Raw genomic sequence first — 25083 nt, 5'->3', positions numbered from 1 at the left:
ACAGTTAATATCAATGTTATATGAATAAATGTTTGCACTAGTATATGTAAGTAATTAATAAAATTCTGATATGCATCATAAATTTTTAAGAAAATTTACAAGATTGATGTAACTGAAATTACAAATTCAATCACTAAAACGAGAGAATTCATAAAAATAAATAAATATATATATAAATAAATAAATATATAAATGTAAATGGATCAATGTAGTGTTTAAACTGAAAGATTAAAGAGAATTCAAAGAAAAAAATGAATTATGGAAGTGTGTGACATGACTTATTAATTAGTATGTGCTGACTGCCACATTGTACAATAAAATGTTTCTTTGTTCCAACCATTGTAAATACGAAGATACACGGGTTCACTTAAACAAAATCTTTACTATAATAAGATCTGAATTATGTTGTTAATGTATTTAAGAAAATTAATATAATAATAAATATTATTACAATATTTAAGATTCTTACTGTTGTGTTACTATTTATAGTATATTATTATATTTTAAATCATTAAATGTTTTAAGTAATTAATAAAATTCTGATAAGCATCATAAATTTTTAAGAAAATTTACAAGATTGATGCAACTGAAATTACAAATTCAATCACTAAAATGAGAGAATTCATAAAAATAAATAAATATATATATATATATATAAATAAATAAATATATAAACGTAAATGGATCATTGTCTACACTAAAAGATTAGTGAGAATTCAAATAAAAAAAATGAATTACGGAAGTGTGTGACTTGACTTATTAATTAGTATGTGCTGACTGCCACGTTGTACAATAAAATGTTTCTTTGTTCCAACCATTGTAAATATAAAGATACACGGGTTCACTTAAATATAATATTTTCTATAATAAGAATGTATTTAAGAAAATTAATATAATAATAAATATTATCACAATATTTAAGATTCTTACTGTTGTGTTACTATTTATAATATATTACTATATTTTAGATCATTAAATGTTTGAACATTTAATATCAATGTTATATGAATAAATGTTTGTACTAGTATAATGTAAGTAATTAATAAAATTCTGATAAGCATCATAAATTTTTAAGAAAATTTACAAGATTGATGCAACTGAAATTACAAATTCAATCACTAAAATGAGAGAATTCATAAATATATATAAATAAATAAATATATAAACGTAAATGGATCAATGTTTTGTTTAAACTTAAAGATTAGAGAGAATTCAAAGAAAAAAAATGAATTATGGAAGTGTGTGACTTGACTTATTAATTATTATGTGCTGACTGCCACGTTGTACAATAAAATGTTTGTTTGTTCCATCCATTGTAAATACGAAGATACACGGGTTCACTTAAACAAAATCATTTCTATAATAAAATCTGAATTATTTTGTTAATGTATTTAAGAAAATTAATATAATAATAAATATTATTACAATATTTAAGATTCTTACTGTTGTGTTAATATTTATAATATATGAATATATTTTAAATCATTAAATGTTTGAACAGTTAATATCAATGTTATATGAATAAATGTTTGCACTAGTATATTTAAGTAATTAATAAAATTCTGATAAGCATCATAAATTTTTAAGAAAATTTACAAGATTGATGCAACTAAAATTACAAATTCAATCACTAAAATGAGAGAATTCATAAAAATAAATAAATATATATAAATTAATAAATATATAAACGTAAATAGATCAATTTATTGTCTACATTGAAAGATTAGTGAGAATTCAAAGAAAAAAAAAATGAATTACGGAAGTGTGTGACTTGACTTATTAATTATTATATGCTGAATATGAAAATACACGGGTTCACTTAAACAAAATCTTTTCTATAATAAGATCTGAATTATGTTGTTAATGTATTTAAGAAAATTAATATAATAATAAATATTATCACAATATTTAAGATTCTTACTGTTGTGTAACTATTTATAATATATTACTATATTTTAGATATGAACAGTTAATATCAATGTTATATGAATAAATGTTTGCACTAGTATATGTAAGTAATTAATAAAATTCTGATATGCATCATAAATTTTTAAGAAAATTTACAAGATTGATGTAACTGAAATTACAAATTCAATCACTAAAACGAGAGAATTCATAAAAATAAATAAATATATATATATATAAATAAATAAATATATAAACGTAAATGGATCAATGTAGTGTTTAAACTGAAAGATTAAAGAGAATTCAAAGAAAAAAATGAATTATGGAAGTGTGTGACATGACTTATTAATTAGTATGTGCTGACTGCCACATTGTACAATAAAATATTTCTTTATTCCAACCATTGTAAATACGAAGATATACGGGTTCACTTAAACAAAATCTTTTCTATAATAAGATCTGAATTATGTTGTTAATGTATTTAAGAAAATTAATATAATAATAAATATTATTACAATATTTAAGATTCTTACTGTTGTGTTACTATTTATAGTATATTACTATATTTTAAATCATTAAATGTTTGAACAGTTAATATCAATGTTATATGAATAAATGTTTGCACTAGTATATTTAAGTAATTAATAAAATTCTGATAAGCATCATAAATTTTTAAGAAAATTTACAAGATTGATGCAATTGAAATTACAAATTCAATCACTAAAATGAGAGAATTCATAAAAATAAATAAAAATATATATATATATATAAATAAATAAATATATAAACGTAAATGGATCAATTTATTGTCTACACTGAAAGATTAGTGAGAATTCAAATAAAAAAAATGAATTACGGAAGTGTGTGACTTGACTTATTAATTAGTATATGCTGAATATGAAAATATACGGGTCACTTAAACAAAATCTTTTCTATAATAAGATCTGAATTATTTTGTTAATGTATTTAAGTAAATCAATATAATAATAAATATTATCACAATATTTAAGATTCTTACTGTTGTGTAACTATTTATAATATATTACTATATTTTAGATCATTAAATATTTGAACAGTTAATATCAATGTTATATGAATAAATGTTTGCACTAGTATATGTAAGTAATTAATAAAATTCTGATAAGCATCATAAATTTTTAAGAAAATTTACAAGATTGATGCAACTGAAATTACAATTTCAATCACTAAAACGAGAGAATTCATAAAAATAAATAAATATATATATAAATAAATAAATATATAAACGTAAATGGATCAATGTAGTGTTTAAACTGAAAGATTAAAGAGAATTCAAAGAAAAAAATGAATTATGGAAGTGTGTGACATGACTTATTAATTAGTATGTGCTGACTGCCACGTTGTACAATAAAATGTTTCTTTATTCCAACCATTGTAATACGAAGATACACGGGTTCACTTAAACAAAATCTTTTGTATAATAAGATCTGAATTATGTTGTTAATGTATTTAAGAAAATTAATATAATAATAAATATTATTACAATATTTAAGATTCTTACTGTTATGTAACTATTTATAATATATTACTATATTTTAGATCATTAAATATTTGAATAGTTAATATCAATGTTATATAATAAATGTTTGCACTAGTATATGTAAGTAATTAATAAAATTCTGATAAGCATCATAAATTTTTAAGAAAATTTACAAGATTGATGCAACTGAAATTACAAATTCAATCACTAAAACGAGAGAATTCATAAAAATAAATAAATATATAAATAAATAAATATATAAACGTAAATGGATCAATGTAGTGTTTAAACTGAAAGATTAAAGAGAATTCAAAGAAAAAAATGAATTATGGAAGTGTGTGACATAACTTATTAATTAATATGTGCTGACCTGCGACGTTGTACAATAAAATGTTTCTTTGTTCCATCCATTGAAAATACGAAGATACACGGGTTCACTTAAACAAAATCTTTTGTATAATGAGATCTGAATTATGTTGTTAATGTATTTAAGAAAATTAATATAATAATAAATATTATTACAATATTTAAGATTCTTACTGTTGTGTTACTATTTATAACTAGTATGAAATCCTACGTTGTACGGGAAAAATATAAACGAAATTTTTATAAAATATTTAATTTAATAAAAGAGAATATATTTATATGAAGAGAAAATATATAATATATATATATATATAATTAGAGAAAAAAATAGAAAAAATAATTATTATTAATTGTTTCATAATATAAGTAAATTGTATAAAAATAAATAATAAACAAATAATATATAAATAATTGTGGAAAAATTATGTAAGGAAAAATATATTTATATAAAATTAATTATGAAATATATACATGATGTGAGAAAAAAGAATGATGAATTAAAACTGAAAATAATAATAATACAATACAAACCAAAAGGCTTGATTTAATTTAAACAATTGAAAGCAAAATAAAAATTTAAGTTAACACAATATTAAGCAAACATTCATAAAAAAAAATAAATGTATAACTCTAGTATAATTTAAGATATCTTATATTATAATAATAGTTAATAATGTATACTAATAAAAAAAAATAACTTACATAAAATGAAATTAAAAAATAAAAACTAAATTTTTTGTCTTTTTTGTCCTATCTCTTCAACAATTTTGTCTGCTGCTCCTCCCTAATAAAATTTAATTAACATATAAAACACATTTCAAAAACTTAAATAAGACATTAAAATAGATAATAAAAAAAACAATTTATTTGATCACAAAAAATTGAAAAAGTACCTCTTTAAGAGCTTTGTTTGAAATTGATGATCCTCCCTAATAAAATTTAATCAAATATATATAAACGTTTCAAATATCTAAATAAGACATTAAAATAGATTAAAAAAACAATAAAAATTTAAAAAGTACCTTTTCAATAATTTTGTCTGAAATTGATGCTCCTCCCTTAACAAAATTTAATTTAATATATAAAACACGTTTCAAAGTTGAGCATAAAGATATCAAAATATGTTTACATGTTGAGTAATGAGTGATTGACTTGGATCAAACACTTTTATAATTGTAAAATTGTGTGATTTTTTGTTGAGGTTGTAATCAGTAATTTTAACTTGAAACACAAGTTTTCGCGATGACATTGATGATAACGGCAATGGTAAATCTTTGTCACAACTCGGATGTAATTGTAACAAATCTGAAACAGTTAGATTAACTAACTTATTTACAACTCTATCAAAAAGCATAAATAGTGCAGCTCTTGACTCGTCACCAACCTCAATCTCTAATTTATATCTAAAATAGATACAAAATAATTAATGAAAAAACAAAATAGATATAATTAAATATATGAATATAGTTTATTAATGATCAAAGAGACAAAAATAAACACCTTGGAGTAGGATTTTTTGTAACTTTAACACATGAGTTGCAAAAAAAAAAAACATCGCCCTCGAGTGTTACTTTTCTGCGACAATCATCACAAGAGTAGTAAAACCAACTATTGTAGTTGCATATATTATTGATTGTCGCTTCAACGGTACGTATACATTCCTGTTAACCAATAAACCAGTAAGATAACTATAAAAATATTGAAATACCAATTTTACCAACCTTGCTTTCCTCATTTGACAATAGGTTGTATAATTCCTCAATTATGTGTCGATCTTTCATCATCTCATCTTGTAAAGACATCGAACTTTCAACAGTATCATCCAAAAAACATACTTGAGATGGATGGACAATAAATCTACAATTAGTTGAGTTAAGGTGGCACAAAAATAATAGTCATTAAAACAACAAATATTTAAACAAATAGTATTGTTTAAAGAAAGACAATATCAACCTTTCTCGCATAGTCACCACCTCTGAAATCATTAGATTTTGAAAAACTTGTGTGGCCGTTGTTGAAGAAAGGACATGATGACCTATTGAAAGCACATAAAAATGGTTAACACAAACATATTAAGACATAAACATATTTTTTTTACAATTCATACCTTGGTATAACTTGACAAGTAAGTCGGTTACAATTATTACGATAGGATCTTGGTTGTTAGATCCTTCAACAAATTCAAATTTTTCGTCTATGTTTCCCCATAAAGTTAGATTAATATCTTCTCCACTATAAAATAACACATAGAAAAGGTAAAAATTAAAATATTTAATAGAGTAAAAAAACAAAAGAACTCATTTAACTTATAGATTTATAAATGATCAACCTATCAAAATGAAAGTTTAAACCACGTTTTGCAACTGTGTTATATCCAGTTTTGCTAAAAGTCTTAGAGCCCAAACTGATACGACGAGCTATAATAACTATAACATAAAAAAGGAAAATGTAAGTTAAAAATTAAATGAAAGACAATAGTTAATCAAAACATTACCTGTTAGTTGTGAGCAATTGTCACTTATAGAAATAACCTCCTTGTAATCAGAAAAATTAAATTTATATCTCGGAATATTTAGAATCTCAGAAACTGACTTCATGGTTGTCCCGTAGCTAAACAAAATTTTCAAAGAGTTTGGAACTGGTTTGTACTGAGCGTTTGACTTGACAACTCAAAATTTTTGAAATATGTACATGTTACCCTCCTTTAATAAATCTTGATGTCTTGGAACAAATTGACGATCAGAATAACCGCACCCTATAAATTACATGTTAGTTTGCACTAACATACATTAATATATAACAAAATATTAAACACACTTACCTCCTTGTCTATTAATAAGGGCATTTGTACCAGTTTCCCTATTTTGTATCCCTAAAAATAATATAAAATAATAATATCCATATTTTAGAGAATCAAAATATAAATTATTCTACATCAACTTCCTTATCTTTATCCATATATCATTTAAATATTCATTAAAACAACCAATTTTTCAGCCACCTCAACCACTTAATTACTTATTCATATATATTTAAATATTTATTGTTAGCCATGAAAGAGAAAATATATTATTTTATTATTTAGGGATGCTATAGTAATCTCTAAATATAAGGATTCACTGTTCATCATCTCTAAAAAATTATAAGGATAGGGAATTTGATAAAGCATTTTTTTTACAACTTTTATGTTATTTATCTTTATAATAGAGATAGAACACATTTTAAGGATTCTGCTACAAATGCCCTAAGAAATCAACCCTTAGTAATTCATTATTTTTTTTAGTATTTATTGCATCCCACATGTACATAACTCTTGCAACTAAATGTTTGTAGTTGCCATCCGTAATCAAATCTAGAATTCCAATCCAATGGAGGCTTGTGTGTCCATTTTCTGATATTTTGATATGAATTGACATTATAATAGTTAGTATAAAATATAAACATAAACATAAAAATAAAATTTAAAATAAAAAATGTAAAAATAAAAACACTTTAAAAATATTTATATGTAAATATAGATTGAATAATAATAAAAAATTAAATAATATAATTTATTAAATATGAGAATAAAGACAAATAATATAAAATAATGAGAAATAATAAATATAATATATTTAAAAAAATTCTTTTATGATTAAAAATAAATATCGTGTATTAGCTTTTAATAGATTCACCATCTTCTGAAAAATAGTTATTTATTTTTATGAAAATTTAATATATTATGCAAAACATTTTTTTATATAAAAACATTAAGAATATTTAAGTGAATAATTGGATTGTTATAATTAACGAAAGTATATGTGAAAAAATGACCAAATATTTAAAAATTAGATCTTATGGACATAACAAACACATTTATTATAAAAAAATTATTTATATATCATATGTTAATAATAATAATAAATTATTAATATAATATGAATATATTAAAAATGAGAATAAAGATAAATATTGAAAAATAATGGGAAATAATAAATAATTAATTGAATGTTATAATAATATTTCAAAAAAATAATTTATTTCTTTTTTTGATTAAAAATAAATATTATTAAATACATTAAACTTTATCATGTGAAATTGTTTGGAATAGAAAAAAAATCTTATACTCAAAAGATAGAGATCATCTTTTTTTCAACTAATAAAACTATATGTATTTAAAAAAATTAAATATATTTAACCTAAAAAATTAATTTTATTTTATTAAATCATAAAATATAGTCATTACTCCTACTTTGACTCAAAAGAAGGATGAATATTATATTGGATAACTTCAACTAAAGTAATTTTAAAAATATTTAGATTGAATAATAATAAAAAGATTATTAATATAATATAAATATATTAAATATGACAAATATTATAAAATAATATGAATAATAAATTAATTAATTAAACGTTATAATAAGTAATAATAATATTTAAAAAAAATTGGAGAATAGAAAAAAAAATATTATGCTAAGAATATAGAGATTATATGCATTTAAATTTTTTATTTTATTAATTAGTCATAAAATTTAATTATTACTTGTATTTTAACCAAGATCGAATTCAAAAGATAGGACGTTGTTGCAGCGGCCTGAAATGATAAAAACAATGAACAATAGATTGGTGAAACATAACATATTACCAATTTAATTATTGAATGAAATAATGATGTTGATAGAGAAATTGATGTTAATATAATTTAATTATTACTCACTTTAACCAAGATGGAATTCAAAAGATAGAATGTTGTTGTAGTTGCCTAAAATGATAAAATTCCTAAGAAAAAAAAACAGTGACCAATTTAATTATTGAATGAAATAATGATGTTGATAGAGAAATTGATGTTAATATAATTTAATTATTACTCACTTTAACTAAGATGGAATTCAAAAGATAGAATGTTGTTGTAGTTGCCTAAAATGATAAAATTTCTAAGAAAAAAAAACAGTGAAAGCCGCAAAAGGAGACCGAATAGGCAGAATATCACTCTTCTCTTAAATTGAACCTTGTTGATGTAAAATTATTTATAGGAAAACAAATATTTAGATGGAAAAGAAGATAAAAAGTTGGGTTGATTTATTATATTGATTTTATTGCAGTTACACGGTTTATATTTTTCATAATTATTGTTTTTGTGTTAAATTATATAATTATTATAATATGATAACTGAAAGTTATGTTTTATATTATAATTAATATAATATAATAACTGAAAGTTAAATTTTATAATTAATATAATATATAATTGAAATTCTTAATTTTATTGTAGGTTTAATGTTTTATAATTAGTATTTAATGCTAAACATGATAACTACATCTTTTTTCCTATTTTATAATTAATATAATGGGATAACGGAAAGTTACATTTTATAATTAATATAATATATTCTCATAAAAATAAAAAAAATTTAAAAATATTTATATGTAAATATAGATTGAATAATAATAAAAAATTAAATAATATAATATATTAAATATGAGAATAAAGACAAATATTATAAAATAATAAGAAATAATAAATATAATATATTTAAAAAAATTCTTTTATGATTAAAAATAAATATCGTTTAATAGATTCACCATCTTCTGTAAAAATATTTATTTATTTTTATGAAAATTTAATATATTATGCCAAACATTTTTTTATATAAAAACATTAAGAATATTTAAGTGAATAATTGGATTGTTATAATTAACGAAAATATATGTTAAAAAATGACCAAATATTTAAAAATTAGATCTTATGGACATAACAAACACATTTATTATAAAAAAAATTATTTATATATCATATGTTAATAATAATAAATTATTAATATAATATGAATATATTAAAAATGAGAATAAAGATAAATATTGAAAAATAATGGGAAATAATAAATAATTAATTGAATGTTATAATAATATTTCAAAAAAAATTATTTATTTCTTTTGTGATTAAAAATAAATATTATTAAATATATTAAACTTTATCATGTGAAATTGTTTGGAATAGAAAAAAAATCTTATACTCAAAAGATAGAGATCATCTTTTTTTTAACTAATAAAACTATATGTATTTAAAAAAATTAAATATATTTAACCTAAAAAATTATTTTTATTTTATTAAATCATAAAATATAGTCATTACTCCTACTTTTGAGTAGGATGAATATTATATTGGATAACTTCAACTAAAGTAATTTTAAAAATATTTAGATTGAATAATAATAAAAAGATTATTAATATAATATAAATATATTAAATATGACAAATATTATAAAATAATATGAATAATAAATTAATTAATTAAACGTTATAATAAGTAATAATAATATTTAAAAAGAAATTGGAGAATAGAAAAAAAAATTATGCTAAGAATAAAGAGATTATATGCATTTAAATATTTTATTTTATTAATTAGTCATAAAATTTAATTATTACTTGTATTTTAACCAAGATCGAATTCAAAAGATAGTACGTTGTTGCAGCGGCCTGAAATGATCAAATTCCTGGAAAAAAAACAATGAACAATAGATTAGGACGTTGTTGCAGCGGCCTGAAATGATCAAATTCCTGGAAAAAAAACAATGAACAATAGATTGGTGAAACATAACATATTACCAATTTAATTATTGAATGAAATAATGATGTTGATAGAGAAATTGATGTTAATATAATTTAATTATTACTCACTCTAACCAAGATGAAATTCAAAAAATAGAATGTTGTTGTAGTTGACTAAAATGATAAAATTCCTGAGAAAAAAAAGCAAAACAGTGAAAGCCGCAAAAGGAGACCGAATAGGCAGAATATCACTCTTCTCTCTTAAATTGAACCTTGTTGATGTAAAATTATTTATAGGAAAACAAATATTTAGATGGAAAAGAAGATGAAAAGTTGGGTTAATTTATTATATTGATTTAATTGCAGTTACACGGTTTATGTTTTTCATAATTATTGTTTTTGTGTTAAATTCTATAATTATTATAATATGATAACTGAAAGTTAAGTTTTATATTATAATTAATATAATATAATAACTGAAAGTTAAATTTTATAATTAATATAATATATAATTGAAATTCTTAATTTTATTGTAGATTTTAATGTTTTATAATTAGTATTTAATGCTAAACATGATAACTACATTTTTTTCCTATTTTATAATTAATATAATGGGATAACGGAAAGTTACATTTTATAATTAATATAATATATGTTTGAAATTCTTGATTTTATTGCGGGTTAAGTTTTATATTATAATTAATATATATAATATGATAACTAAAAGTTAAATTTTATAATTAATATAATATATAATTCAAATTATTAATTTTATTGTAAGTTTTAATATTTTGTAGTTAATATTTAATGCTAAATATGATAACTTTTTTTTTCTATTTTATAATTAATATAATGAAATAACTGAAAGTTACATTTTATAATTAATATAATATATATTTTAAATTCTTGATTTTATTGCAGGTTTTAATGTTTTATAATTAGTATTTAATGCTAAACTCAATTAATATAGATAAATATTTGGTTTAATGTGTATATGTAAAATATTAAATTTTAATATATTTTAATAATAATTATAACATTAATATATATATACAAATTAAAATTAATTAATATATTTACAGTGAGGGAAAGAAAAACAATTCATAAATGAAGAGAGAAATATGAAAAAAATACCTTGTGATATGAGAATTATTTTGGAGAGAGCATGAAGTACACCCTCAACATTTCAAATTAAGCGTTATTAGATATATATAGATATGTTACTATATTTTAAATCATTAAATGTTTGAAAAGTTAATATCAATGTTATATAAATAAATGCTTGCACTAGTATATTTAAGTAATTAATAAAATTCTGATAAGCACCATAAATTTTTAAGAAAATTTACAAGATTGATGCAACTGAAATTATAAATTCAATCACTAAAATGAGAGAATTCATAAAAATAAATATATATATAAATAAATAAATATATAAACGTAAATGGATCAATTTATTGTCTACACTGAAAGATTAGAGAGAATTCAAAGAAAAAAAATGAATTACGGAAGTGTGTGACTTGACTTATTAATTAGTATATGCTGAATATGAAAATACACGGGTTCACTTAAAAAAAATCTTTTCTATAATAAGATCTGAATTATATTGTTAATGTATTTAAGAAAATTAATATAATAATAAATATTATCACAATATTTAAGATTCTTACTTTTTGTGTAACTATTTATAATATATTACTATATTTTAGATCATTAAATGTTTGAACAGTTAATATCAATGTTATATGAATAAATGTTTGCACTAGTATATGTAAGTAATTAATAAAATTCTGATAAGCATCATAAATTTTAAAGAAAATTTACAAGATTGATGCAACTGAAATTACAAATTCAATCACTAAAACACGAGAATTCATAAAAATATATATATATATATATAAATAAATAAATATATAAACGTAAATGGATCAATGTAGTGTTTAAACTGAAAGATTAAAAAGAATTCAAAGAAAAAAAATGAATTATGGAAGTGTGTGACATGATTTATTAAATAGTATGTGCTGACTGCCACATTGTACAATAAAATGTTTCTTTATTCGAACCATTGTAAATACGAAGATACACGGATTCACTTAAATAAAATCTTTTCTATAATAAGAATGTATTTAAGACAATTAATATAATAAAAATATTATCATAATATTTAAGATTCTTATTGTTGTGTTACTATTTATAATATATTACTATATTTTAGATCATTAAATGTTTGAACAGTTAATATCAATGTTATATGAATAAATGTTTGCACTAGTATATGTAAGTAATTAATAAAATTCTGATAAGCATCATAAATTTTTAAGAAAATTTACAAGATTGATGCAACTGAAATTACAAATTCAATCACTAAAATGAGAGAATTCATAAAAATAAATAAATAAATAAATATAAATAAATAAATATATAAACGTAAATGGATCAATGTATTGTTACACTGAAAGATTAGAGAGAATTCAAAGAAAAAAATGAATTATGGAAGTGTGTGACTTGACTTATTAATTAGTATTTGCTGACTGCTACGTTGTACAATAAAATGTTTCTTTGTTCCATCCATTGTAAATACGAAGATACACGGGTTCACTTAAACAAAATCTTTTCTATAATAAGATCTGAATTATGTTTTTAATGTATTTAAGAAAATTAATATAATAATAAATATTATTACAATATTTAAGATTCTTACTGTTGTGTTACTATTTATAATATATTACTATATTTTAAATCATTAAATGTTTGAACAGTTAATATCAATGTTATATGAATAAATGTTTGCACTAGTATATTTATGTAATTAATAAAATTCTAATATGCATCATAAATTTTTAAAAAAATTTACAAGATTGATGCAACTGAAATTATAAATTCAATCACTAAAATGAGAGAATTCATAAAAATAAATAAATATATATATAAATAAATAAATATATAAACGTAAATGGATCAATGTATTGTCTACACTGAAAGATTAGAGAGAATTCAAAGAAAAAAAATGAATTACGGAAGTGTGTGACTTGACTTATTAATTAGTATATACTGAATATGAAAATACAGGTTCACTTAAACAAAATCTTTTCTTTAATAAGATCTGAATTATGTTGTTAATTTATTTAAGAAAATTAATATAATAATAAATATTATCACAATATTTAAGATTCTTACTGTTGTGTTACTATTTATAATATATTACTATATTATGATCGAACAGTTAATATCAATGTTATATGAATAAATGTTTGCACTAGTATATGTAAGTAATTAATAAAATTCTGATAAGCATCATAAATTTTTAAGAAAATTTATAAGATTGATGCAACTGAAATTAAAAATTCAATCACTAAAACGAGAGAATTCATAAAAATAAATATATATATATATAAATAAATAAATATATAAACGTAAATGGATCAATGTAGTGTTTAAACTGAAAGATTAAAGAGAATTCAAAGAAAAAAAATAAATTATGGAAGTGTGTGACATGACTTATTAATTAGTAGGCTGACTGTCACGTTGTACAATAAAATAAAATGTTTCCTTGTTCCAACCATTGTAAATACGAAGATACACGGGTTCACTTAAACAAAATCTTTTCTATAATAAGAATGTATTTAAGAAAATTAATATAATAATAAATATTATCACAATATTTAAGATTCTTACTGTTGTGTTACTATTTATAATATATTACTATATTTTAGATCATTAAATTTTTGAACAGTTAATATCAATGTTATATGAATAAATGTTTGCACTAGTATATGTAAGTAATTAATAAAATTCTAATAAGCATCATAAATTTTTAAGAAAATTTACAAGATTGATGCAACTGAAATTAAAAATTCAATCACTAAAATGAGAGAATTCATAAATATATATAAATAAATAAATATATAAACGTAAATGGATCAATGTATTGTTTAAACTGAAAGATTAGAGAGAATTCAAAGAAAATAAATGAATCTTGGAAGTGTGTGACTTGACTTATTAATTAGTATGTGCTGACTGCCACGTTGTACAATAAAATGTGTCTTTGTTCCATCCATTGTAAATACGAAGATACACGAGTTCACTTAAACAAAATCTTTTCTATAATAAGATCTGAATTATATTGTTAATGTATTTAAGAAAATTAATATAATAATAAATATTATTACAATATTTAAGATTCTTACTATTGTGTAACTATTTATAGTATATTTCTATATTTTAAATCATTAAATGTTTGAACAGTTAATATCAATGTTATATGAATAAATGTTTGCACTAGTATATTTAAGTAATTAATAAAATTCTGATAAGCATCATAAATTTTTAAGAAAATTTACAAGATTGATGCAACTGAAATTACAAATTCAATCATTAAAACGAGAGAATTCATAAAAATAAATATATATATATAAAAATAAATAAATATATAAACGAAAATGGATCAATGTAGTGTTTAAACTGAAAGATTAAAGAGACTTTAAAGAAAAAAAATGAATTATGGAAGTGTGTGACATGACTTATTAATTAGTATGTGCTGACTGCCACGTTGTACGAGAAAATGTTTCTTTGTTCCAACCATTATAAATACGAAGATACACGGGTTCACTTAAACAAAATCTTTTGTATAATAAGATCTGAATTATGTTGTTAATGTATTTAAGAAAATTAATATAATAATAAATATTATTACAATATTTAAGATTCTTACTGTTGTGTTACTATATATAATATATTACTATATTTTAAATCATTAAATGTTTGAACATTTAATATCAATGTTATATGAATAAATGTTTGCACTAGTATATTTAAGTAATTAATAAAATTTTGATAAGCATCATAAATTTTTAAGAAAATTTTTAAGATTGATGCAACTGAAATTACAAATTCAATCACTAAAATTAGAGAATTCATAAAAATAAATAAATATATAAACGTAAATGGATCAATGTATGGTCTACACTGAAAGATTAGAGAGAATTCAAAGAAAAAATAAGAATTACGGAAGTGTGTGACTTGACTTAATAATTAGTATATGCTGAATATGAAAATACACGGGTTCACTTAAACAAAATCTTTTCTATAATAAGATCTGAATTATGTTGTTAATGTATTTAAGAAAATTAATATAATAATAAATATTATCACAATATTTAAGATTCTGTTGTGTTACTATTTATAATATGTTACAATATTTTAAATGATTAAATGTTTCAACAGTTAATATCAATGTTATATGAATAAATGTTTGCACAAGTATATTTAAGTAATTAATAAAATTCTGATAAGCATCATAAATTTTTAAGAAAATTTACAAGATTGATGCAACCGAAATTACAAATTCAATCACTAAAATGAGAGAATTCATAAAAATAAATAAATACATATAAATAAATAAATATATAAACGTAAATGGATCAATGTATTGTTACACTGAAAGATTAGAGAGAATTCAAAGAAAAAAATGAATTATGGAAGTGTGTGACTTGACTTATTAATTAGTATTTGCTGACTGCTACGTTGTACAATAAAATGTTTCTTTGTTCCATCCATTGTAAATACGAAGATACACGGGTTTACTTAAACAAAATCTTTTCTATAATAAGATCTGAATTATGTTTTTAATGTATTTAAGAAAATTAATATAATAATAAATATTATTACAATATTTAAGATTCTTACTGTTGTGTTACTATTTATAATATATTACTATATTTTAAATCATTAAATGTTTGAACAGTTAATATCAATGTTATATGAATAAATGTTTGCACTAGTATATTTATGTAATTAATAAAATTCTAATATGCATCATAAATTTTTAAAAAAATTTACAAGATTGATGCAACTGAAATTACAAATTCAATCACTAAAATGAGAGAATTCATAAAAATAAATAAATATATATATAAATAAATAAATATATAAACGTAAATGGATCAATGTATTGTCTACACTGAAAGATTAGAGAGAATTCAAAGAAAAAAAATGAATTACGGAAGTGTGTGACTTGACTTATTAATTAGTATATACTGAATATGAAAATACAGGTTCACTTAAACAAAATCTTTTCTTTAATAAGATCTGAATTATGTTGTTAATTTATTTAAGAAAATTAATATAATAATAAATATTATCACAATATTTAAGATTCTTACTGTTGTGTTACTATTTATAATATATTACTATATTATGATCGAACAGTTAATATCAATGTTATATGAATAAATGTTTGCACTAGTATATGTAAGTAATTAATAAAATTCTGATAAGCATCATAAATTTTTATGAAAATTTACAAGATTGATGCAACTGAAATTAAAAATTCAATCACTAAAACGAGAGAATTCATAAAAATAAATATATATATATATATAAATAAATAAATATATAAACGTAAAAATACTCCCATAGACCAATTACGCTCCCTAGACCACTACCATATAGTTAGGTAGGGACAATCAATCCGTAGTGACGGGAATGACTCCATGAATGAGGATCCCTATCAATATAGAAAAAAATATCCCTTTTTCTCACTCAATGGATCTATCTGGTCTGATACCGTACAATACGAGACGATGGAATGCAATGGGATAGATGGTAGAGGGCTGCCTGCGCCCAAAAGGGATGATGAACTTGTCCCCTTGTCCATAGGGACCTCGTGGCATACAACCGAAACGACTCCCGCTAGATAGCCGCCCCTTTATCTCTTTTTACAGCCTCGTGGACGGACGAAAGAAGGGAAGTTACAGAACGGAAGGGGGCAGTGAAGGCTCGCGAAGTAGACAGCAAGCAACAGCTTCTCAGCCCCCTACCCTAACCTTGATATTATATTATTAAAGCGCTAGCGCGCCCCAGAAAGGGGCGTAAGCACTTCACTCGCTAGGGGATGGGATTCATTCACTTGCACTCCTGCTAGCACTACAAAAAGCTCCGGTCTTAACGCCCCTACTACAAGGCCTTTCCTCGGGTTCGTAGAGTCGGGTTTCCCGTTTACCCACAACGGAGGACCCCACCAGGCAGGTGGCCACAGGTCATAACGCACTCTTCGCACAACAAATCCACTTTGAAGTTGACTTATTCGCTCGGCCAATCGTCGGAATGTGTACGAGATACCATAAGGGCCCAATATCTCAATAGCACCTTTGTCTAAAGCTTCGAATGAGACTGAATATCCGAAACGCAGGAACGATCTGACTAGAAAGTCATTCAAAACTTGATCGAAGAACCAGCGTTTATTGAAGAAGCTATAGAGTCGATTACAAAAAGTACTAGTTTGAAAGGCTCGTTGGAATTGATCCGCTACGGGGTTTACATTATACGCAAGAGAAGCACCTGAAGTACTAAATGGAATAGGTATTAGTTTGGTAATGGTTGGAGCAGCAAACTCGGATTCGGCAAGAATCTCATTTTTTGGTAGTACGAAGGGGGAATTGGCCCAAAAATTGGATAGGGGTCAAGACGGGGCGCCAGCGGCTGACTAAAGTGCCCCCCGAACCGCGCGAAATGGTCGCCTATTACACGGCTCACTAACTCTGCCTGGCTGGGGTGGGGGTACCTATTGTTCGTCGGCGGTCCTAAGCACTCCTACTATAAAAAGCCGCCACCCTCCACTCCAGAGATAGGGCGCAACAAAAAGTATTAAAAAAAGGCGCCTCCGGCCCGAATTAGACAGCAAGTTGGATAAAATAAAAACACTTTATCAACAGGAATGTATCAACAAAACAGCCCTTCCATATAGATCGTTGTGGCATGAAGTCAATAGATTCCTAACAAACTCCTCTTCCTATTGATCTTGATTAGTTCCAGCTTTGTTTTGTTGAGAGTTCCCTTTATTTTCTGGCCCGGACCCCTTTTTAGACCGTCTGTCTCCTGAAAAACCTGCTTATCCTTCACTTTTGGGGCCACCCACTCATTCAATCACTTGCTTGTGATTGCAGCCATTCCCCGAAAAGGGAGAGGCGAGGAATCGTCCGCTCCCGTTCATGTGACGAACCAAACATCGCTAGGTCCCGAATTCTGCGAACCACCGGATCTAGATCAAGATCTCCATTTCGTCGTACGATAGATCGATCCGGAGAACTTACTTGAAGTTGTAAGTCATCCATTCTGCTCTTATCTAAAGTAATGCTAGGCTGCTTTACACAGGTGCGCTTCGCTCGGCCACATGCTGAACATGTTTTAAGCTAAATGTCGAGCGCCGGAGGGTCACTCGTTCCTCGCTTGTCCCAATCCTAGTAAAGAGCTGAAGATCTGATTCTACACTACATACGATATTCCATTCCGGCCCTCACTAGCTCTTCGCTTGGTTGTACAAGGAGCATGCCCGAGGGGGTTACGTAGCTCACCGCGTACTTGCATTACCACCATCGCTTCGCCCAGCTCCTATGCCTACCACGAACTTTCATCATCACGTGGCTGCTAAAGCAAGCTAAGCTTCACACGGCCTATCGGAAGCCAAAGAAAGAAGGGATTCGCTTACAGAAGGACTTTCCGGAAAGCTATCTATTTTCAGGGTCGATGTAATTGAGCAGGAATCAAAGTGATTATAACAGAACTGAGCTTGCCAGCCGGGAAGGACAACGGACAGATTCAGTCCTCTATCCTTTCCATTAATTGATTCGTCTTTTTCCTCGTACTATTACTTTACTTCTTTCTGCCTGAACTTACAGGTTGACCTAGAAGTAAAAGTAATGATCCTGCTCAACTATCAGTCCATTGACTAATAAGGGGCCTGGAACAAAGCCAGCCTATCTTGCTGCGGAGAGTTAATAATGGATTTCTCCGCTGACCTAGCCCAGTAATCTATATCGAATGGATACAAACCCCATTGACTACAGAAGTACCTAATTCCTACTCTTTTACCTATTTTTTGGACGATCCTATTTGGTCAAATGCCTGGCGACAAACTCCTATGTTCCTTTCATTACAGTATTTCTGAACAAGTTCCTGGATAACAAGCCTAAAGATTTTCTTATTGATGATATCAATATTGATGATAGTGACGATATTGATGCTAGTGACGATATAGATCGTGACCTTGATACGGAGCTGGAGCTGCTAACTATGATGAATGCGCTAACTATGGATATGGTGTCGGAAATAGACCTATTTTATATCACCCTTCAATTCGAATTAGCAAAAGCAATGTCTCCTTGCATAATATGGATTCCAAACATTCATGATCTGGATGTGAATGAGTCGAATTACTTATCCCTCGGTCTATTAGTGAACCATCTCTCCAGAGATTGTGAAAGATGTTCCACTAGAAATATTCTTGTTATTGCTTCGACTCATATTCCCCAAAAAGTGGATCCCGCTCTAATAGCTCCGAATAAATTAAATACGTGCATTAAGATACGAAGGCTTCTTAAACAACGAAAGCACTTTTTGACTCTTTCATATACTAGGGGATTTCACTTGGAAAATAAAATGTTCCATACTAATGGATTCGGGTCCATAACCATGGGTTCCAATGCACGAGATCTTGTAGCACTTACCAATGAGGCCCTATCAATTAGTATTACACAGAAGAAATCCATTCTAGACACTAATACAATTAGATCCGCTCTTCATAGACAAACTTGGGATTTGCGATCCCAGGTAAGATCGGTTCAGGATCATGGGATCCTTTTCTATCAGATAGGAAAGGCTGTTGCACAAAATGTACTTCTAAGCAATTGCCCCATAGATCCCTTATGTATGACCCGACTTACATGTGAACTCATGTGAATAAAATATTTGCTCAATAGTTAAGGTTCCGACAAAAACAAAGAATGCATGTTTCATGAGATAATCAGGCTATCATTCACATCGCCTACAACCCTGTATTCCACGAGAAAGTGAAACATATAGAAGTCAACTTTCTGTTCTAAAGAAAAAGAAGGTCTTATCTCCACAAGACATGTTTGTACTAGAAAAGAACTTGCTTATGTGTTTAGGAAGGCTATACCAAGAAGAAAAGTAAAGGTATATGTGAGAAGTTAGGCATCTTTGCTTCAGTTTGAGGGAGAGTGTTTAAGGAATGTATGTTATTTGTATATATATTAGTAAGAGTCATTTTAGGAGTTAAATTAGCTGAGAATCATGGAGATTAGCTTAGAATTGGGGACGCCATAAAATCAAGCATTACGATCATTTCTTTTTTTTTATTTAATTTTAGTATTGTGTATATATTGCGTTGTAACCCCGATTGTAATATACTATTCTATTGAATCTCTCACTATTATTTGCTTCAAACATAAATAATTATATAGTATTCACTCCATTGCTCACAACAAATTATTCGGACCAAAAGTTTCAACTGCACTATTTCTCTAAATCTAAGACAAGGTTCTTTATAAAGTGCAGGTTTATCATCTTTATCCCAATACATATCTGAAAGAACATAATTCCTATTCCCATGCTGAGAATGTGAGTCAGTAAATGAGATTTCCTTCCATAATGATGCAGCTCAAACCATCAATGGATGACTATTAAGATACTTATAAATGGCCTCAATACCTAGAAAGTTAATCACAGATAAATTTATTGGGCCTTGCACTTACAGATTGGTTGGTTGCCCATCTTTCATAATAATGCGTGTATCTTTCTAACGAGTTTTTAGCAATCTCTCTTTTTCTCTCAGCATCATCATACTGGGATCATAATACATAACACACATCCAGCAGAGTGAATCCCATCAATGGTTGGGAAAAACCCTGAAGTATCAATAAGGAAATGAGAACAGCTAACCATTCCCTCTTGCTTTGCTGTCTCGGTTGCATGCATAGAAGCCACCTGTTCTCTCACCATGGTCTGCCCATGGCATGGCCCAAGACATAACCCTCCAATTAGAATTCAAAGAAAAAAAATAAATTATGGAAGTGTGTGACATGACTTATTAATTAGTAGGCTGACTGTCACGTTGTACAATAAAATAAAATGTTTCCTTGTTCCAACCATTGTAAATACGAAGATACACGGGTTCACTTAAACAAAATCTTTTCTATAATAAGAATGTATTTAAGAAAATTAATATAATAATAAATATTATCACAATATTTAAGATTCTTACTGTTGTGTTACTATTTATAATATATTACTATATTTTAGATCATTAAATTTTTGAACAGTTAATATCAATGTAATATGAATAAATGTTTGCACTAGTATATGTAAGTAATTAATAAAATTCTAATAAGCATCATAAATTTTTAAGAAAATTTACAAGATTGATGCAACTGAAATTAAAAATTCAATCACTAAAATGAGAGAATTCATAAATATATATAAATAAATAAATATATAAACGTAAATGGATCAATGTATTGTTTAAACTGAAAGATTAGAGAGAATTCAAAGAAAATAAATGAATTATGGAAGTGTGTGACTTGACTTATTAATTAGTATGTGCTGACTGCCACGTTGTACAATAAAATGTGTCTTTGTTCCATCCATTGTAAATACGAAGATACACGAGTTCACTTAAACAAAATCTTTTCTATAATAAGATCTGAATTATATTGTTAATGTATTTAAGAAAATTAATATAATAATAAATATTATTACAATATTTAAGATTCTTACTATTGTGTAACTATTTATAGTATATTTCTATATTTTAAATCATTAAATGTTTGAACAGTTAATATCAATGTTATATGAATAAATGTTTGCACTAGTATATTTAAGTAATTAATAAAATTCTGATAAGCATCATAAATTTTTAAGAAAATTTACAAGATTGATGCAACTGAAATTACAAATTCAATCATTAAAACGAGAGAATTCATAAAAATAAATATATATATATAAAAATAAATAAATATATAAACGAAAATGGATCAATGTAGTGTTTAAACTGAAAGATTAAAGATACTTTAAAGAAAAAAAATGAATTATGGAAGTGTGTGACATGACTTATTAATTAGTATGTGCTGACTGCCACGTTGTACGAGAAAATATTTCTTTGTTCCAACCATTGTAAATACGAAGATACACGGGTTCACTTAAACAAAATCTTTTGTATAATAAGATCTGAATTATGTTGTTAATGTATTTAAGAAAATTAATATAATAATAAATATTATTACAATATTTAAGATTCTTACTGTTGTGTTACTATATATAATATATTACTATATTTTAAATCATTAAATGTTTGAACATTTAATATCAATGTTATATGAATAAATGTTTGCACTAGTATATTTAAGTAATTAATAAAATTCTGATAAGCATCATAAATTTTTAAGAAAATTTACAAGATTGATGCAACTGAAATTACAAATTCAATCACTAAAATTAGAGAATTCATAAAAATAAATAAATATATAAACGTAAATGGATCAATGTATGGTCTACACGGAAAGATTAGAGAGAATTCAAAGAAAAAAAAAGAATTACGGAAGTGTGTGACTTGACTTATTAATTAGTATATGCTGAATATGAAAATACACAGGTTCACTTAAACAAAATCTTTTCTATAATAAGATCTGAATTATGTTGTTAATGTATTTAAGAAAATTAATATAATAATAAATATTATCACAATATTTAAGATTCTGTTGTGTTACTATTTATAATATGTTACAATATTTTAAATGATTAAATGTTTCAACAGTTAATATCAATGTTATATGAATAAATGTTTGCACAAGTATATTTAAGTAATTAATAAAATTCTGATAAGCATCATAAATTTTTAAGAAAATTTACAAGATTGATGCAACCGAAATTACAAATTCAATCACTAAAATGAGAGAATTCATAAAAATAAATAAATAAATACATATAAATAAATATATATATAAATGTAAATGGATCAATGTATTGTCTAAACTGAAAGATTTAGAGAGAATTCAAAGAAAAAAATAAATTATGGAAGTGTGTGACTTGACTTATTAATTAGTATGTGCTGACTGCCACGTTGTACAATAAAACATTTCTTTGTTCCATCCATTGTAAATACGAAGATACACGGATTCACTTAAACAAAATCTTTTCTATAATAAGATCTGAATTATGTTGTTAATGTATTTAAGAAAATTAATATAATAATAAATATTATTAATCTATTTAAGATTCTTACTGTTGTGTTACTATTTATAATATATTACTATATTTTAAATCATTAAATGTTTGAACAGTTAATATCAATGTTATATAAATAAATATTTATACTAGTATATTTAAGTAATTAATAAAATTCTGATAAGCATCATAAATTTTTAAGAAAATTTACAAGATTGATGCAACTGAAATTACAAATTCAATCACTAAAACGAGAGAATTCATAAAAATAAATATATATATATATATAAATAAATAAATATATAAACGTAAATGGATCAATGTAGTGTTTAAACTGAAAGATTAAAGAGAATTCAAAGAAAAAAAATGAATTATGAAAGTGTGTGACATGACTTATTAATTAGTATGGGCTGACTGCCACGTTGTACAATAAAATAAAATGTTTCTTTGTTCCAACCATTGTAAATACGAAGATACACTTAAACAAAATCTTTTCTATAATAAGAATGTATTTATGAAAATTAATATAATAATAAATTTTATCACAATATTTAAGATTCTTACTGTTGTGTTACTATTTATAATATATTACTATATTTTAGATCATTAAATGTTTGAACAGTTAATATCAATGTTATATGAATAAATGTTTGCACTAGTATATGTAAGTAATTAATAAAATTCTAATAAGCATCATAAATTTTTAAGAAAATTTACAAGATTGATGCAACTGAAATTACAAATTCAATCACTAAAATGAGAGAATTCATAAATATATATTAATAAATAAATATATAAACGTAAATGGATCAATGTATTGTTTAAACTGAAAGATTAGAGAGAATTCAAAGAAAAAAAAATGAATTATGGAAGTGTGTAACTTGACTTATTAATTAGTATGTGCTGACTGCCACGTTGTACAATAAAATGTGTCTTTGTTCCATCCATTGTAAATACGAAGATACATGGGTTCACTTAAACAAAATCTTTTCTATAATAAGATCTGAATTATGTTGTTAATGTATTAAAGAAAATTAATATAATAATAAATATTATTACAATATTTAAGATTCTTACTATTGTGTAACTATTTATAGTATATTTCTATATTTTAAATCATTAAATGTTTGAACAGTTAATATCAATGTTATATGAATAAATGTTTGCACTAGTATATTTAAGTAATTAATAAAATTCTGATAAGCATCATAAATTTTTAAGAAAATTTACAAGATTGATGCAACTGAAATTACAAATTCAATCACTAAAACAAGAGAATTCATAAAAATAAATAAATATATATAAAAATAAATAAATATATAAACATAAATGGATCAATGTAGTGTTTAAACTGAAAGATTAAAGAGACATCAAAGAAAAAAAATGAATTATGGAAATGTGTGACATGACTTATTAATTAGTATGTGCTGACTGCCACGTTGTACGAGAAAATGTTTCTTTGTTCCAACCATTGTAAATACGAAGATACACGGGTTCACTTAAACAAAATCTTTTGTATAATAAGATCTGAATTATGTTATTAATGTATTTAAGAAAATTACTATAATAATAAATATTATCACAATATTTAAGATTCTTACTGTTGTGTTACTATTTATAATATATTACTATATTATGATCGAACAGTTAATATCAATGTTATATGAATAAATGTTTGCACTAGTATATGTAAGTAATTAATAAAATTCTGATAAGCATCATAAATTTTTAAGAAAATTTACAAG

General features: G+C 24.3%; 2 protein-coding genes across 2 annotated transcripts; one reads left to right on the top strand and one right to left on the bottom strand.

The window, feature by feature from the left end:
- Positions 1-16857: 16857 nt before the first annotated feature.
- On the bottom strand, positions 16858-17780 carry LOC124915550 (NADH-ubiquinone oxidoreductase chain 5-like; the record flags this gene model as incomplete). The annotated part of the gene is made up of 1 exon (XM_047456294.1): positions 16858-17780. A coding segment is annotated over one exon (612 nt), but the record flags the coding sequence as incomplete, so codon positions are not given.
- A 1358-nt stretch (positions 17781-19138) lies between these two features.
- On the top strand, positions 19139-20056 carry LOC124929347 (protein Ycf2-like). Its single transcript, XM_047469690.1, has 2 exons — positions 19139-19166; positions 19257-20056. The coding sequence occupies exons 1-2, from the start codon at positions 19139-19141 to the stop codon at positions 20054-20056; spliced, it is 828 nt and encodes a 275-aa protein (XP_047325646.1).
- The last annotated feature ends 5027 nt before the right edge of the window (positions 20057-25083 follow it).

Source organism: Impatiens glandulifera, chromosome 1 (assembly GCF_907164915.1).
Source record: "Impatiens glandulifera chromosome 1, dImpGla2.1, whole genome shotgun sequence".
NCBI classification, from domain to species: domain Eukaryota; kingdom Viridiplantae; phylum Streptophyta; class Magnoliopsida; order Ericales; family Balsaminaceae; genus Impatiens; species Impatiens glandulifera.
This window is presented reverse-complemented; position numbering and strand designations above follow the sequence as displayed.